We start from the raw sequence: 17,950 nt of genomic DNA, 5'->3' as shown, positions 1-17,950 counted from the left end.
AATCCAGAAGGTATTCCAGCAACTGGCTGTGGATAACTAGGTAGGTGGCATAGGACTTTTTTTTCCCCCACAGTTGATTTAGAAGAATATTTTTTGTCAGAATGACAAGACTACAGAAGAAGTAGTATTGACTGAGTTTTCAGCTCTTCGGAAATACCTGCCTTGATCTTAAATCAGGTGCTTTAAGAGACAGTTGTTAATTAATTTGCTCCTTGTATTGCCTTTACTGCTTCATCCTGTGTAGTCTCCTTGGGAGGAGCTAGCTTAATGAGGAGTGAATTCCCTCGCTCACCCAAAAGTGGCAATGTTTGTAGCTATTCTTTATGATACTTCAGCTCCTTTTTCACCAGCATTTACATTTGGTAAGACCTTGTGATAAACCAGTGTATTCTTCACTGCCAGAAGACTTGCAGCCCTAGAAGTTGAGCAGGCATAGCAGATTTTTTTAGAAGAGCAAGGAGATCTTAGTGAAAAGAGGATGTGAGAAGGGCAGGGCCAGGAAAGATATAAATGTATATATGCTTGCACAATGCTGAGAGTAGAGGGAAGCCAGAAGAACCACTAGATAAAAGTGCCAGTGCCTTTAGGCGGAAGCCATCAGCGCTACTGCAGCTTATTGACGTGGATTATACAAAACCTTGCTGTGAGCACTGGTACTTTTACCATACCTCTTACCATGACAAATTTCATTTCCCTTTTTCATTTCCCTCCTTATCCCTGGCCTGATCCCCATCTTGCTTCCTCTTCGTTGTTCTCAGTTGTGCAGGCTTATGATGTGGATCTCTTGCCATGCTTGCTGTTGCTTCTCATGTCACTTCAGCCCCCATTGACGCTGTGTTTGGCCAAGGCCCAGTCTTCTCCTTTGCCTTTACAAATGACAGATGAGCACACTCCTCTCTGGTTCTTTTTAATTTCTGGTCGTCTGTTTTCTGTATTCTTCGCTTCACTGAAGCTGTTGTCCTCAAAATGGCTAACTGAATTTCATCTCCAACATCACTGTCATTCTCTTGAGTAAATAATTGTTTCTTATTTTTCTTCTCAGGAGCAAGAATTCCATTCTGTTCCCACATAGGAAGCTTTTCCCCTTAAGAATCTCTCCCGTTATCTCCCCATACTAGACTCCTCCTTTGCCCAGTTATCTCTCTTGTGTCTTTCCATTCCTCCTTAGCTGTTTCAGCTATTGTATCAAGCTTGCAAATCTTTCCCTTTCTCCCTGTGTAAATACCTTTCAGTGTACAAACTTGAATGATAATGCTCGTTTCTCTAAATGTGTTCACAAGCTGTTGCTGTTAGAACAGGTGATTTGTTTTTACCAAACTTAGTGATGCTTTAACAAAGGATTGTAAGAACCTTAAGGTAGCTTTCAGAAAAAATATTTTATTTATTAGCCCTTTCAGAAATGGAACAGTTCCAGAGATGAGGTGGTAGTTCTCAACAGTGGATTTCTTAGACCTTGGTCAGTGCACTGAGGTCTCTCACATTAATGTATGTCTCAGTCTTTTCTATCAGCGTCCCCATAACTGATGCCACATCAGTCACAAGAATTGCACTGGAATTGAATCCAGCATCTGGAGTCCCCAAGATAAGGCAAAGAACGTGATATGCCCTCTGGCAAGGAAATGCTTTCAACGCATATGTATAAGCTGCATAAGCATTTACCTTTAAACATACAGGATATGTAACCTAGCATTGTAAAACTAACAGATCCTTTAAGAAGTGACTTTGTACTTAGTAACCTTGTAATCCCCCACTGAAAAGATCCATGTTAAAGCACTATGGAAGCTGGGACTTTCCAGAAAGAGAGGTGATGGACTTGCAGATAAGTTGGAGACCTCATGATGTCAATACATTGGCCTCGTGTTTTAAAAACAAATAAAAATCAAACCAACAAAAAACCTGCCCAAGCAAAACAGAACTGTGTATGCTAGAATCTTACATGCAGGGTGTTTCTCCAAGAGAACAAGCATATTTCTGGTGCTAATCAGGACTTCAGATGCTGTTGCACCTAGAACTGCTACTGCAGAAGTTTTTGTGTTTACTTTAGTCTGAGTAGGACCTGAAATTTCTTCATATAGCTGCTACACTTTGCTACAAACATGCACATACCTGCCTTGCTTTTAACTACACCTGGCAGGTAGTCTTTCTATTCCAGCACCCTTTAAGGTGTTCAGCTGCTCACGTGATGTGGCATGTGGATGGTGGAAATTTCCATTTTTTTCTTATGAAGAGAGACTGATGAAAATTAATGTTTTCTCTGGTACTGGGTGATACGGTTTTTTTGCCTTAAAGTTAATATTGAAAATGTCACTGGGTATGACATCATGCACAGAATTCATATTTCCAGCTCTGACTTCCCTGCTTGGCATTTTTGCACTTTCTACTTTTTTCCCCTGATGCTTAGCCTCGCTTTATTTTTTTTTATTTTTTTTGTATTCCCCTCTTGTTCCTCCGCTCTTGCAGAAGGGGAACATGATCCCACCTGCAGCATGCGTATGTACACCCCTTCCAGTAACAACCAGGTTCTGTACTGACTTGGTCTTAGGCAGATACAGGGCAGACATTTTGAGACCTTCTCATCCTTCCGTATTTTCCATGTTCTTGTCCTTTTGCTGTGTTTTTTCTTTCTTTTCTTATCATCTTTGTGGATGGATCTGAAAGAGTGAAGAAAATATTTCTGTTTGTTTTGTACACATGACAGCACTTTGGTTCATTATTATGGTTTCCTAGATGTTTGTCTCAGTTCTCACAAAGTAGGAAGAAAGAACATACATTAGAATAATGTGATCCTCAAATAACCAAAGCACACAGGGAATGTCAGGTAGATGCAGTATCTTGAAAGAAAAGGGTTAATATTTCTATTGCTTGCATTTTAAGGTGACTCTATCTCTTTAACTAAAACCTTGCAAAAGCTTTAGAGTAAATTACGTTTTCAGCATTGTTTGGTCTTCACGATAGCGTTCATTTATGGAATGAGCTTTCGTGAACAAAGATGTGTACCAGTGTGACTTCTAGGAAGCTGAGTGACTCAGAAATCAGCCACTTTTTCTGGTGGGTCATGTGAATGGCGTGATGAAAGTTGATTTGTCTGAGCTGATGCAGTCACTCATGTGGTAAGAAAGTCAGATCATTTGGTTACATTCCCTTTTGGCTGAAGGGAGTTTTACAGTTTTGGAGTTAGCTGTGATCCAAAACAGTTGCGCTGGGCTTTTGCCTGGTCTCAGCTTTTGGAGGGCTCTACTCTTAATGCAGTTGTGTGCATCTGTGGAGGTCAGCAACCATAAGTTAGGACCTGTTGGTCTCCTGAAATCAGAGGAGCTAAGCTGATTGGCCCTGTGGTTGTAAGTGTAGACAGGTAGTATCACTCAAGTGCTGTAGTATAAGCTGTGTCTTTCTCCAGCATCAAGCAGAAGTTACACTGATGCACCTGCTAGTATGGAAAACCTGTAGAAATGGGTTTGTTCCAGTAGCAGGTCACTTAGAAGAGCCTGTGAGCTGACAGGGCTCAGTTATAGCTTGTCAAGGGAGTGCTGGGGAGTATTTGGAAAGTTTGCCATCACTGTAAACATCTTGGGAAATTGTGAGAATTTTGTGGCAGCAGAGCATTTACAGAAATGTTGAAGAAGGGCTTTGTGTTTTGTTTCTGTTAATGACTGTAATCAGAATCTAAGAACATTCTTCCAAATATCCCTTGACCTGATGAAACAATAGTACATTTTAGCTGTTACTGGAGGGTGCCAGTAATTGGTGTTGATCATGCAAATTCTTATTGTCTATGTGGAGGTGATTCAGTTGTGATTTTGCGAAAAATCTGCTTTTTGCATGGGAAATTGTATGTGCAAAGTTCGTACCTAAATTAACTTATTGATGAATTGTGATTACAATATGGCTTCATGCCTGCTATATGGTATATTAATTGCAATTCAAAAAAACCCTGTAGTAATACAATAGAGAGCAGTCTGATCCTGATTCCTAGTGCTTTATGCCTTGTAAAGAAAAATGGGAAGAAATGACCATCTAAAAAGAGCTCCAAAGAGCTGGTATAGAGAGCAAGATTACACATAGCACGCGTATTTGTAGACAAGGAGAGAGCATTCATGCTAAAGAGTATGGTTTCTAAACAGCATCTCTACAGCAATGAGAGGGTTTCCTGAGCCATGTCTGATTTAATTATCGCATTGTGTCTCTAGGTGTATGTACAGGGGCTGAGGTCAGGCATTCAAGCCTGTTTGCACAGGCTTTAAATTGGTGTCTTCATTACAAGCTGTATTGTGTGCAGTCTCGTCCCTTTATGAAGATGGAGGTGGGTTGGATGCCCAATGCAGTAATGAATATGAGTTGTGACACCGTCTTCCAGGCCTAGTTCATCTTATGGCGAAAAGGTCTGTGAATTCAGTTATTCCGTGCAATTCCTGCTTATTGGAGGTCCAGATTTGTTGTGTGAATCACTAGGGATGGGTTCTTGTATATTTACAATCACTTATTTCAGTCCTTTCTGTGACATTATTATTTTTCAGATTCTGAAAAATTGTATTTTTAACTTCTATGGTTACACACCTGAATTTCATTAGATTAACCAAACTAAGCCAATGCAATGATATTTTCCCTGTTTTACATGCTGTCTGAACCGAACCAACCACTTTTGGAGGCGTCAAGTGCTCTGTGCCCTTAAGTGGTACACTAGCTCTGGAATCTACATCAGCATTTTCACTGTTAGCATCATTTTACTCTTGGTTTTCTTAACAGAAAGATCTGATCGTTGGTTTTCCTACAGTCTCACTACTGCCTTTCAAACCTGGTGCCCTGAAGGTAAGTGCTTTTTCCTAGTTTAGCTAAAATTGTCCCAGGGTTCACAAGACCTCGCTTTCAGGGACAGTTACCGTACTGGCAGCACTTTATACAGGATCTATTGTTGTAACAAAGAAAATGCAAAGTGAATTGCTACTGTAAATTAATTCCTCCTACAAAATTAATTGCTATGAAATATAATTTTATTCCATTTATTTCCTTGTCTAGATATTTTTGGACAGACGCCCTGCTTTGCCTATTGAAACATGAAAAGCTAATAAAAAGTATTAAATTATGCACTAAGAACAGGCAGTTAATAAAGCAGATGCCAGTGGTGGTGTTTGAGGCAAGCTAGAGTAAAGTACTGGTACAGAAGGGAGACTGCCTGCTGTAGGCATTTTTTTCCTGAAACCTGAACAAATGAATGGAAGTACCTGGGGAAGAAACTTTATTTAAAAGTTGGCCATGGTATTACGCAGGGGTTGGAAGTATTCTTTGATGGCTAATTGAAGGATGTATCTGCTTTGGATAAGGTTTAAATTGAGGTTCTAAACTATTACTTTTTACAGGCTCGGTACTGTGAAGGGCAGATTACCTCAGGGCTAACTCCAGGCTGACTCTCACTGCAAATGGACAGTTTGTCAAAGATGAGGCTAGGTGGAGCAGCTTCTTCCTGTCTCAACTATGGAAGGCCAGCTTTGTGCTAACTTGGAGATTTCTGTGGAAAAACCTCCAGGAGCAAGTCCTCTATCCTTCATTACTTTGCTGAAGGTATACCGAGAACTTCTGGTCAGTAGAATCCGAAACACACAGTGTTTGATTGACAACTTGATTAAGAATGGCTATTTCTCCACTGAAGATGCAGAGATTGTTGTCCAGTTTCCAACTCAAGCAGACAAGGTATTCTTTTTATTTCGCTACCCAGCATAAGCTTTTGTTACTTTTAGTTTGCCACTGGGTTTTATGGGCTTATCTGGCAATTCTATGTCTCATGTCTTTTCTAACCTGTTGTTTTGGAGTTTCCCCACCCGTTCCTTCTGGACAAGTGTCTCCAGCACATCCCTTTCCAGCATGGCAGGCACTCCTTGTAATGTCTGTTGGCAGCTGTAAGAATGAGCAGGGTGATAATTGCTGTTCTGTCCTCTCAGCTGCAGGTTTGTCCTCTGATATGGAGGTAACCACATTGGCTGTTAGAGCACAGCTTCCTACACTCAAGCGTTTGTTAATGTACAGAGTATTGCAAGTAAAATCTACTTCAGCATGCTGTGGGACAGATCCTCCTGCTTTAGAGGAGGAGAGACAGAAATTAAATATTATTTTAGAAGTTAATGTTTGTGTGTTGTCCATGTGCACACCTTCCCTTCTCTTTAAAAGACCTATGTACATTGTGAATGTTTGTATGGAGAATTGATACATCCTGGCATATTTGGGGTTTTGATTAATCTCTGGACATCAGTAGCAAAAATTATTTCCTGGTCTTTTGACAGGAGAAAATTATCACATGTGCACACAGTTGCTCTTTGCATCATGACTTAAAACAAATTCCTCATTCGTTTCCCTGACCAACCAGTCATGCAGCTTCAGAATAGTGTCACAGTTAGAGTCAGGTGAACCATACAAAATTCAGAGACCTTGGACTTCACTGACAGTGCAGATTTTCATAAAATAACCATTCTTTCTGGCAAATTGAAATGGTAACACAATGCTCACTCTGTGTAGAGGGTCAAAGCTGAATAAATGCACGCTGTATGATCATCTCCATTTCTTATTGTTCAGCATAATATACATGATTGTTGTGACAAAGCTGAGGGGGAGGCCATGCATCAGGAGTCTAAGCAGAAACACAGAGCAGGACACGGTAGTGTAAGTGAAGTGGATTCTGTGGGCGCTCCTCAGGAAGGCATAAAATTGCGTTTTAGAGCACACAAGAAAAACCTCAAAGCATGTTTTTTGCTGTGCTGCATGTACCTCACCCTGCTTTAAGCTCACAAGAGACCACAGTCTCTAGAGACCTTTTGTCTGATTTTTAACTTAATTCTTCGTTCATTTATAGTAAGAGAATCCAGACATTCAAAATGGGCCCCCAGATGATTGCTCCGTCTTACAGAGGCTTTTGTACTAGGGTGGCCCAGTACTGGTTGCACACAGATCAGACTCTGTCTCACCTTTAGAGGTGATGCTTGGTCTTGAACTGCTCTAGCCACTGCCTGGTAGCCATTAGTTTTAGTAACTTTTTCAGGCAGTGAGTCTGTTATACAGGGAAAGCCTGCAGAACTGGGTTGCTGTGTTAAAAGGAAGAGTTGTAGGTTTTTGGTTCTGCATTAAGATCCACAGGGAGGTTCTGTCAACCCTGCTCTGGATTTGGCTGAATCACGAGTAAATCTAAATGTGACTGGAGTATTTACCAACCAAAAGGTGAATTTTAAGGCACTGAGAAACCACCTTTTTTTATTACTATTTTAACGAGCATGGGATTTAAAATACACTATTTAGTCAGGCTGAGGAAGTCCTTTGGATTCCCTCTTGAGGAGCAGTTTTTATCCATTCTGTTTCTGGTTAGCGTACGATTTAGCTACAAGTTCAGACCTTAACTTGCAGAGCCAACTCTCTTGCAACATCCAAATGCAATCAGCAAGTGAATTTTGTGATGGTTCAATTGGTTCAAAAGCAAAAAAGCTAGATTTTAATTCATGCTCTTGAAGCACCAGTTTTTATTTTGATCCCCTGTTCCAGTCCAAAAAGGATCCTGAAGCAGTCTACAAGTCTAACTGTGATAAAATGCTATGTATCAATAATCTTTTGTGTGGTGTTTCTTCAGGTTCGCAAAATTCTAGACTTGGTTCAAAGTAAGGGAGAAGAAGTTTCAGAATATTTCATCCATGTCCTGCAGAAAGTCACTGACGCTTACTATGAACTTCAACCTTGGCTGGATGAAATAGGTTACATGCCTTCAGAGAATATTCGTAGTAAACCTGTGGTAAATACAGATCCAGGTAAGGCCCATGCATCTACATCCCTTCCTTTAGAACTACCCTGCTATGTAGGAAGCTCTGACCAGGTGACATGAGAGTAAGAGAGTCTAGGCAGGCACAGCCAGGGTAAATAATTGTGCATACACTGTGCTTGCTAGCAGTGGTAGCCAAATAATTAAAAGACACCCTGTATAACATGAGAGTCGTGTTGATACATTGCATCCTGTTTTGCTAAGTCAAGCTCTTTCTACATTTGTTTGTGGATATATAGCACAATGGCATAACCACCTTGTGCCAGCTGTAGTATTTTCTAGGCCTCTACTACAATATTAGCAACACTGTGATGTTCTGGTGATGGCATAGCCAGTATTTCATGACAAGTACAGTCAAGAAATGAGGCAGGTTGCCCAGAGAGGCTGTGCAGTCTCTGTACTTGGAGGTTTTCAAGATCCAACTAGATAAGCCCTGAGTAACCTAATCTGATCTCATAAATGACCCTATTCTGAGCAGGAGGTAGAACTAGAGACCTTCTGAAGTCCTTTCCAACCTGAATTATTATGTGATCGTAAATGATGAGGTATAGCAAAAGTCAGAGTTAACGTATTACGGAAGTAAGTATTTTCCTCTTGGGAGGTTTTTTCATACTATATAAATACAAGCATTACTTTTCCCCCATCTGAAGTGAACTTTCTGTTGCAATAAAACCACAGGCCAACATTGCCCAATAACCGAATAACACAATCACTTGAAAGACAGCAGCCCCTTAAACCAGTGAATGGTGGCTCACACATTACCTCTCATTAGCACCTGAATTTCCCAAGAAAGTGGTGGTGGCAGCACAAATAGAAGTAATCTGCCCAAAGGACCAATTTTACATTAGAATTACTTTTGCTTATTATGCCCTTCAGTTCCCAGAGAGGTGGGTAGCTGTATACATAGGCTGTTTAATAATAGTTCACTGTCTTTTTAGTTAGCAGGTATTGCCAGAAACTCAGATATGAACTGGGACGGGATTCTAAGTTTGTTATGTCATATGCTCAAAGGGAAGAGATGCTGCTTGAAGAAATCTACTCTAACAGTATTATGGAACTGGTCAGTTTTACCAATGAGAGTCTAGGCAAAGTGTGTCAATTAGAAGCCCTTTTTGATGATGCGGTTGGTCTAATTAATGAAGATGGAGAGACTATTTATGTCTTTGGTGATGCAGGAATTGGAAAATCCATCTTGCTGCAAAAGATACAAAGCCTTTGGGCCAGAAAAGAACTGGATGTCGGAGCCAAATTTTTCTTCCGTTTCCGATGTAGGATGTTTAGTTGCTTTAAGGAAGATGAAGCTATATGTTTGAAAGACCTACTCTTCAAATATAATTGCTACCCAGACCAGGACCCCACTGAGGTGTTCCATCACATCTTGCAATTCCCGCATACAGTTCTCCTCACATTTGATGGCTTTGATGAGATCTATTCCAATTTTGATCTCAGTAGTGTGCCCGAGATGTGTTCACCCCATGAACCCATCCATCCCTTGGTGCTGCTGGTAAACCTTCTCAGAGGAAAACTTCTTAAGGGATCCAAGAAAATTCTTACAGCAAGGACAGGAACTGAGATCCAAAGAAACATAATCAGAAAGAAAGTGTTGCTCCGTGGTTTCTCCAGCAATAACCTGAAGGAATACACTACTGTGTTTTTCAAAGATGAGGGGCAACGAAAAATGGTATTGAACCAGTTGGAAGCTAACCCCAGTCTCTGCAGTTTGTGTTCAGTGCCTTTATTTTGTTGGATTATCTTTAAAAGCTATGAACATTTCCATTCCATGTTTGACAGCCACGAGCTTCCAGACTGTTCTGTTACATTGACAGATATATTTTTGCTCATGATTGAAGTCCATCTGAACCGATCTCTGAAAACAAGTTTGCTGAAGAACAACACCAGAAGCCAAGCAGAGATGTTCGTATCAAGAAGGGAAACTCTTCTAGCTTTGGGTAAAATGGCGTACAAAGGGATGGAGAACTCTTTCTTCATCTTTGAGCAGGAGGAGGCCTCAGCAGCAAACATCTCTGAAGGAGATTTGCAGTTGGGTTTTCTCAGGACAGTTAAAGGTTACAGTGGCTGTGGCGATCAGTCCACTTATGAGTTCTTACACTTAACCCTTCAGTCCTTTTTCACAGCTTTGTTCCTGGTTATTGAAGAGAAAGTGGGTGCCAAGGAGTTACTTCAGTTTTTCAATGAATGCTTTTCCACTGAGACTGCCCAGCCTACTTGCCTTCGTATTCCTTGGTTCAAGAAACAGCTAGCAGGGAAGGATCCTTTCCGAAATAATGAACACTTTCATTTTACCAACCTGTTTCTTTGTGGCCTGCTTTCTAGATCAAAACAGAAGCTCTTCAGACATTTAGTTTTGCCTGCAGTCATTAAGAGGAAGAGAAAGATACTCATCACATACCTTGGGGAAAGCATGAAATCCCACCTGAAAGGCCTCACTCGGTCCAGGCTTCTGAAGTACAATCAGATCCAGGTCCAGCCCCACTTTGTTTGGATGCTGAGATGCCTTTACGAGACTCAAAGTGAGAAAGTGGGGAAGTTGGCTGCCAAACGCATGCATGCCAATTACATCAAGCTCACATACTGCAATGCCTGCTCTGCTGACTGCAGTGCTATTTCCTTTGTTGTGCATCACTTTCAAAAGCGCCTGGCTCTGGATTTGGACAACAACAACATCAATGACTATGGAGTAAAACAGCTCCTACCTTGTTTCAGCAAGCTTGCAGTGATCAGGTAGGAGCTTGTGCAAGCAGGTCCTTGCTTATCCTTGGTTTATTCCACTAACTGCTGGGCTGGGGGAATTGATCTCAAAAGAAGAGGAAGATGAGGATTCTTACTGCTGCTAGAAATTAAAGTTTCGGATCTATTGAAATCTTTGTTCAGCTAGTCACAGGAGCAGGGACAAGCTGTGAATTTGGAAACCCAAATGGAAGGGGTGATAAGTCCTTAGAAGCCAGGACTGTTTTAACCTGTAGGTTTAGTTAGCTCTGACTCAAGTTGTTTTGTCTCAAAAGAGGATTTTTATGGCAGAAGGTGCTTAAGGGAAAAGAAAGGAAGCAGAAATGCTTCCTCCATTATCTGAAGATTGCCTGAGCCTATCTCTGCCCTTGATCATTTGGGGTAAGAGAGGATCTACTATTCACAATAACCCTTGGTCAAAAGCTCTGAATTTCATGCTTTGACATCCTGCCAAGATGTCTGGCTTTCATAGAACAAAAGCTAACGTGTAGTACTCCATGAAAGGATGTAGTTGAAGTCTTTAGATGTGGGTTTTCCCTGTTTTATAAATGAGAATTTATTCCTCCTGGTTGGCTGTGCTCTTCCTTGGTTTCCTCTAGGATTAAATCAAAGGAAATGACACTTGTTTTTGCAGCTAGTTGCAGATCCACTGACCTCCCAAGAGAAAGCAATAAGGAAACTTGGGAGGTAAATGCATAATTATGTAAGACAAAACAAAGAAGAGAAGGACAGACTTTCATCCTTTGCCCCTATCATGTGATCATGCCTTACACGGTGTGATTTTAACACCAACCGCAGCACCAAACCGATCTGTTAGGTTGCTTTTTTGTCTTTATGGCTCTTCTGATGTTAGGACTTTCATTTCTAATGGCCAGTCTCTACAGGTCAGGAAATGTTTCTAACAGCTTAACCATCCCTTTCAAAGAAGCAGACTGTTCTGATCTGTAGAAATTGGCTCTGATTTCTCCTGTGTGCTGGTGCATTCCAAAGCAACCAAGTTACTAACCAGCAAGAGCAGGGGAAGCTGTCAGTGATAAGGGACTCTCAGCAGTGAATGTTCAGGTTCTGAGTTTGTGTAAAAACTAAAACTTGTCAAAATGTTTTCATGGGGACAGCTTTACCGAGAAAATGTGATTCATCAGAGTTGGAATGCTTCATGGGAACCTGTGCATTTAGGCAAGGTGAAAAAGCTTGAGAAGTTAAAAAAAAAAACCAACAAACAACAAAAAACCCTCAAAAAACAAAACACAGAACAACTGTGAAAAGAAGTAGTTTTACTCTGTGAATGACCGACGTTCATTTGTTCCATGTTGAGTTGGGACAATAAATTTAGAAACATCTAGCACACCCATGGGACTGCAGTTCTTTTTCCTGGCCAGGGCTTTTCACAACCTTTATTCAGTGAAGCCTGAATGTGTTGTGACTTTCAAGATGCCTGGCTTTCACTAGGTACTCCGAGAGAAGGTTGCAGGAAGAGTAGTTTGGAAAGCTTGCTTTTGTTAGTGTCAAGCAGGATTCTTTCCTGCAATCACAGTAAATACAGGAGGAGGATGAGGTGTTTGTCTCTGATTTCTGACTTGCTACATTTTATTGGTTTCGGTTCTATGGACAGCTTCCAGAGCATTACCTTGGAGATTTGGGGCTTCTTGTTTTTGTTGTTTTTAAAGTGAGCCATAGGAAACTGAGCTCACATTTCCCTTTAATAGCTTTTAATATATGACATAAGGACTTGTTAAAATATTAGAGGAAAATGTATAGATCTCCTGTCATTTTTTAACTGATGGATGACGAACACTTGTAATCTGTATTGATTCAAACTTTCTTTTCATTCCTTTCATTTCAGGCTTAGTGTAAATCAGGTCACAGATCATGGAGTAAGGATCTTGTATGAAGAGCTCTCCAAGTACCGAATTGTGACTTTCTTGGGGTATGTACCAATTGGGAGCAAGGCACTAGATAATGATACTAGAAAATAAAACTGCAATGCTGACAGTACTGACACAGCAAAGGTAGGGTGGAAACCACAGTTACCTCCTCACTTACTGACCATAAGCAAAGCAGCATTTTGTGTCAGAAACAGTTCAGCTGCCATCCTGTAATCATTCACTGGGAAAAGGACCACAGCTTCCTCCCCTATGACAATGCGTCACAGGGTGGCCTCCCACTGACATCAAACCCTTCTGTCAGGTTACTGAACCATGCGGGCATGCTAGTTTTATACCTAAGGCCTTCTGCTAGCTGTGGAGTGGGGAGAGAGAGCAAGAGCAAGGAAGTGTGCACTTTATAGCTAGCACCTTTTGTTTTCTCTGCTGTAAAATGATTTATTTCAACTATGCAAAGCAGATACAGCTTGGTAGAGACTAGTATCAGAAACATACAGTTCATGGTACCAATTTCTGTAAGACCTTATTTAGTTCTTAATCAAGTTGAGACTGGAAGGCATGTTAGCACTGACTTCCTGCTCTTGATTAAGTAGCTACTTAAAAGACTTTCTGAAAAGTGAATATGAATACCAAGAATTGCCGTCTTCCTCCAGTGCCCTAACTTAAGTACATCTGCTCAAGTATCTGATCTTCAGTAATATTTGCAAGGGGATTTTGTGACTTTTAAATGACTAAAAATATGTTCTTCTAGTGTTTTCGCTTCTGGCAATATTATTTCTGTACTAACAGAGGAATAAAGGGAAGCTTTGTTTGCTTGGGGAGACCATTTATTTAAAAATTATATAAGTAATATTTTCCCATGATTTACGGTCTGGTCTCCTTGTATTTTATATCCAGTCCTGCACAATATGAATTGTGTATCTAAATAGAAATACAAGCAACTGTGAATGTGTACAAAGCCGTACAAAAATTATACATATGATCTTATGTGTGCATTCTAAAACATTCAGGTTGTAAATATTAATGTAACAGCAGGAATAACCTATTTTTACCAATGTGATTTTTTTCGTTAAGCTTATACAACAATCAAATCACTGATGTCGGAGCCAGATATGTTGCAAAACTGATTGAAGAGTGTTCAAGCCTTGAATATGTTAAGTATGTTGGATTTTTTTTTTCCTTTCTACAGTATTCTAATTAAGGTAAAGCAACTTGAAACAGGAAGGAGCGTGGAAAAAAGATAAAAATTATGTTTCAGATCAAATAAAACGTAGGTTGCAGTTGTATAGTCTTTTACAGTAGTCTAGCAGTGAGTGGCACCAGGTAAAACTCTTGAATCCATAGTCTTTGCTGGAATGTAGTAGTAGTCAAAAGGAGAGCATGAGACCTGTTCTTTACTTAAATCAAATCTGAGCACCTGAGTGAGGCTTAAGTGGTGCATGAACCTTGCTGCAATAGGCAAATTCACTTGGATTCAGTACCAAGCTGTTTTATATCCTGTCTTTTACGGGCCATTGGAGTCAGGCTGTGCTCGTGTCATACTTTGTCTCTGGAATTCCCCAAATTCATTTGGTGAGTTGTTCCCTCTAATTCCTGGAACTTCCCTAGATAAGAGTGTCTGGCCATGCACAACAGTGGTTTGACGTAAAGGTAGATCATTAACCAATGGTTTAATTGTGACCATAGCAGAAAATAGAGGTAACTAAAGCAATGTCATCTGTTGGTATGAATGTAGCGACTGGCAGCCAGGGACTATTGGGTTCTAGTCCTTGTTCTGCTGCCACTTTGTTCTGAAACCTCACACTAGCTGTATCGCTCCCACTTTATTTCCAGAGTTTTGAAAACCAGGAGTGCTTTGGTTCTTTCACTGCTTTGTCACAGTGCTTTGCTTATTTAATCTAACTTTCACAAAAAAAGCCTGTTGGAAGGTGATTATTTTCAGGCTGCATAGTAATCCCAGAGATTATTTTGAGGTAGAGTGCATATTCATGTGCCTGAAATCAGTCAAACGAGCCAGTATTACTTTATGTGAATGTAGTGGGTTGTGAGGGGGTTTTGGTTTGTTCTTTACGTCAATGTATATACCATTGAGACTTATCTCTTCCTTGAACTCTAGCCATTTGATACCCCCACATAGGTCAAAAAAAGAAAAGATCTTCTGTAGGGTGCCAGCCAGAGACACTGACTGCTGCACTGACCTATGCCACTGCCTGTAGCCTATGCTCAGAACAGAAGGACTTGAGCTATTAGAATCTGTGCTCATCAGCTGCAGCCTCCTCTGGAGCCACCACAATTAAGAAATACTCCGTTCCAAGGGCATCGTGAAACATGCTGCGTGTAATTCATGTACTCTGTAGCAACTGCTGATATTATAAACTATATAAAAAACTAGGCAGGAGTTCTTATCTTGAGGACCAGTTCGCAAAGCTCATTTCTGACATCCTGAGCACAAAACTCAAGACTCTACAGTAATACTTGTGATTTGGAGGGCTGAGATGCAAAATATGTAAAAGGCAACACAAAGTGATGTATTTTAATCAAAGGTCAAATGCCTGCAGTATTTTTTTTACTCTAGGTTAATCTTCGATAATTGTAGTTAGCCTCCAGAGTTAATTAGTCTTAAATATTTGTATTGCTTTCTGGACTGGTGTTCTAATAGCTGTACAGTTATAAGTCATGTACCTCATCAATTCATGTATTTTGTGCAGAATAGGAGCAAACAAAATTACTAGCGAAGGAGGGAAGTGCCTTGCCCAGGCCATCCAGAAGAGCAAGACAATGTTTGAAATTGGGTAAGTTCAGTGCTAAGGAGCAGAGCTCAGGACTTGATCTTGGCAAGGCATCTGTAAATCCCTTAGGATTCCTGCTTTCACTCTTACCTTCTCTCCTTCTGCTGTTCCTCCCCACCCCCAACAGAGGCATGACAACAAACAAGTGCAGAATCGTAGCCACATTTTCCACTCAGAGGGAAAAGAAGGGCTGCTTTATTGTTCTCAAGTTCACACAATGTTTTGGGCTTTTTTTCCCCTGTTCTGACAGAACCTTAAAGAAGAGACAAACTAGCAAGAGGACAGTATGTAAAGATAGCCACTTTCCTTATGGCAACACAGCTATTCTAGAGATATTTGGTCATTTTTAAATTTGGATGGGTTTATGACTATTGGCAATCTACCTAGTTATTGAGTGTCATTACAGTTGTCAGACCTTCTGCATCAAGTCCTGATAAAGCAGCAAGCTGGGAGAATAAAAAGGAATTCCTGTCATGCTTCTCTCTAGGCTGTCCCTAACTGGAGAGTCTGCTATTATTGGAGAGAGATCTGAATGTACTTTAAACCTTTAGTCCTTGTCCTCTTTCTCAGCAGAGGTGCTAGTCTTGAGCATTTGATTATTCCCCCGCCCCCTTTGGCAAATCCCAGTTTCTCTTTCCACTTCATAGGAGAACATTTTGCTCAGAAGCTAATACTCAAATACACGGAATTAAAACCTCTGTTTGGCCATCGTGAATCTCACAATAACCCTGAAATATGAAAATCAGATTTGAACAGTCATATTTTTGGCCTTGAATTTTGTTGTTCTACATTTCACGAGTATACTCAACAGCGTGCACACTTCCATTGTCATATAGCTGGGTCTGCTGTGCTGTACTTGCTGTAATTTCAGTGAAGGTCTCTTCTCCTGCAGAGGAAATTATCACTCCAAATGGATTTAGGATAACCTGGACAGAAATGTTGAAACAGATACATTCAGCATTCACATAACAAACTGCACCAGGCCTAAAGGACAAGGAAATTCTGGGGAGCTTACTGGAAGTGGATGTGTTTAGATACCATAAAGCTCAATTGATTTTAAAAGAGCTGCCAACTAATTACCCATCAAGCTGAGTGTGGCTCTGAGTCATTAAGCCATGATCCCTGTTAAAAAAACTCTCATACCTCAGCAGAGGCTCTTTCAAACCTCATAATATAGGGTGAATTTTCAAAGTGGCTGGTCTGCATAGAAAAGATTTGACCAGACACTGCTATTAAATGTTGATTAAAATCTCTGCAGCTTTTACCACTCTCTTACCTTCTCTTAACCCTTTGTGTTACCAACGGTTGTTTTGCCATTGGTAATACTATTACTTCCGAATGTGTGAAAGAGACCAGGGTCACGCTGTCCCTGGGAAATTTTGATCTTTCCCTTGGCAGCTGGCAAGAGAGGAGATTCCGCTGGGGTGTAACACTGAAGGAACTGTAGCCATTTTGCCAGACTGTTCTGAAGGAGAGGGGGAGCTGGTAGAGCAGTTCACTTCAGAAAGTCACCCCTTTGGTTGTGGATCCCCGTGCAGTTGTGTGTCTGGGGAGTCTTTCTCAAGACCTGTACTTTTCACTGTGTAAAGGCCGGTCTGCCCAACAGGTAACAGGAGAACTGCAGCATGGGCATGGGGAGGAAATGCTGAGCAGGAAAATGATAGGATTTAGGACTTGGACTCCTCTAGCCTGTAAGGATACATGGCTGCAGAGGCTTTGCTCAGTGCAACAAGGTGATCCCAAAAGCAGTCCTGCTGCAGCAGGCTGTCTCCTAGAGCTGCTTCTGTGCTGTGGCCTTGGGGTGCTGGTGAGTCAGCAGAGGCTGGCAGTGTGGTGTGCAGGGAGTGGAACATGGCTGGCTTGGCAGGGAAGGCCCTGCCAAGTTTCTCACAAGCCTGAAAGACTGTGAAGTAATGTGGGGGGCGGGGGTGTAGAAAAAAGGAGAATGCAATGGTGAGAGGCAGTAAGGCAGCACACCTGATATCTCCTGGTTTCCTCTCTTCGCCAGGATGTGGGGTAATCAAGTTGGAGACGAAGGAGCAAAGGCATTTGCAGAGGCCCTGAGGAACCACCCCACGTTAACAAATGTGAGGTAAAACACCAGCAGAACCAGGCAGCTCAGCATAGTCCTGGCTTTCTCATTGTACGTTGAAGCAATGACTTTTCCCACCAAGCATTAGCTTGGAACACCATCTGGTATCACAGCCTTCGCTGTGTAACCAACAGGGTGCAAGCAGGAGGCCAGATTGAATCAAGAAGACCTGTGCAGCCATTAAGCAAGTTAAAAATATTGCAGGTCTGGCATCCTTTCCTCTGTCTGCACCTCCTTCCCTCATGCTGCACAGAGTTACTGGCATTTGTGAAAGCACATGGTCAGTGGGTGCCATTTTCATCCAGGAGCGTTAGCAGAAAGTTGCATCAGCTGTCACAGAATGAGGCTCTCAAGTGTTAACTCACTGTTAAGTTTCTGTTGTGAAGGCACAGCTTCTACTGAAGTAATTTTTAGGCCAGAAGCCGTTTGGGTAGGGACTGGGGTATTCTTAAATTCAGGCTCAACCTGTACTCCAGTGGAGCTATGACACCACACATTGTGTTAATGAGATGTAGTTCTCGCTGGAGTTCAGTGATTCATCCCAAACGAGCCTACTGGAAGCCCTAGTGTGGGTGAAATTGGTAGCACAGCACAGAGAGAAGGCAGCATTGTAACACAGCCCATCCCCTGCCAGACTTTCAAATGCTGG

General features: G+C 41.3%; 1 protein-coding gene across 9 annotated transcripts in view; it reads left to right on the top strand.

Moving 5' to 3' along the window:
- Positions 1–17,950, top strand: part of NOD1 (nucleotide binding oligomerization domain containing 1) — a 40,745-nt gene that overhangs the window by 2,409 nt on the left and 20,386 nt on the right. For 5 of the 9 annotated variants that reach the window (XR_005827519.1, XM_040591744.1, XM_040591743.1 and 2 more), the window contains exons 2-8: positions 5,355–5,685; positions 7,604–7,778; positions 8,728–10,531; positions 12,381–12,464; positions 13,495–13,578; positions 15,129–15,212; positions 17,218–17,301. Coding sequence is in view for 7 of the 9 variants with exons in the window: in XM_040591744.1 (XP_040447678.1) it covers positions 5,470–5,685; positions 7,604–7,778; positions 8,728–10,531; positions 12,381–12,464; positions 13,495–13,578; positions 15,129–15,212; positions 17,218–17,301 (2,531 nt within the window). In the remaining 2 variants the exon portion in view is untranslated. Of the gene's footprint in view, positions 1–4,187; positions 4,380–5,354; positions 5,686–7,603; positions 7,779–8,727; positions 10,532–12,380; positions 12,465–13,494; positions 13,579–15,128; positions 15,213–17,217; positions 17,302–17,950 lie in introns of those variants that run through there. The other 4 variants (XM_040591746.1, XR_005827520.1, XM_040591750.1 and 1 more) reach the window with 4 other exon arrangements.

The sequence above is a fragment of the Falco naumanni genome, chromosome 4 (genome assembly GCF_017639655.2).
Source record: "Falco naumanni isolate bFalNau1 chromosome 4, bFalNau1.pat, whole genome shotgun sequence".
NCBI classification, from domain to species: Eukaryota; Metazoa; Chordata; class Aves; order Falconiformes; family Falconidae; genus Falco; species Falco naumanni.
The sequence above is the reverse complement of the archived record's forward strand: the minus strand, read 5'-3'. Positions and strand labels throughout refer to the sequence as shown.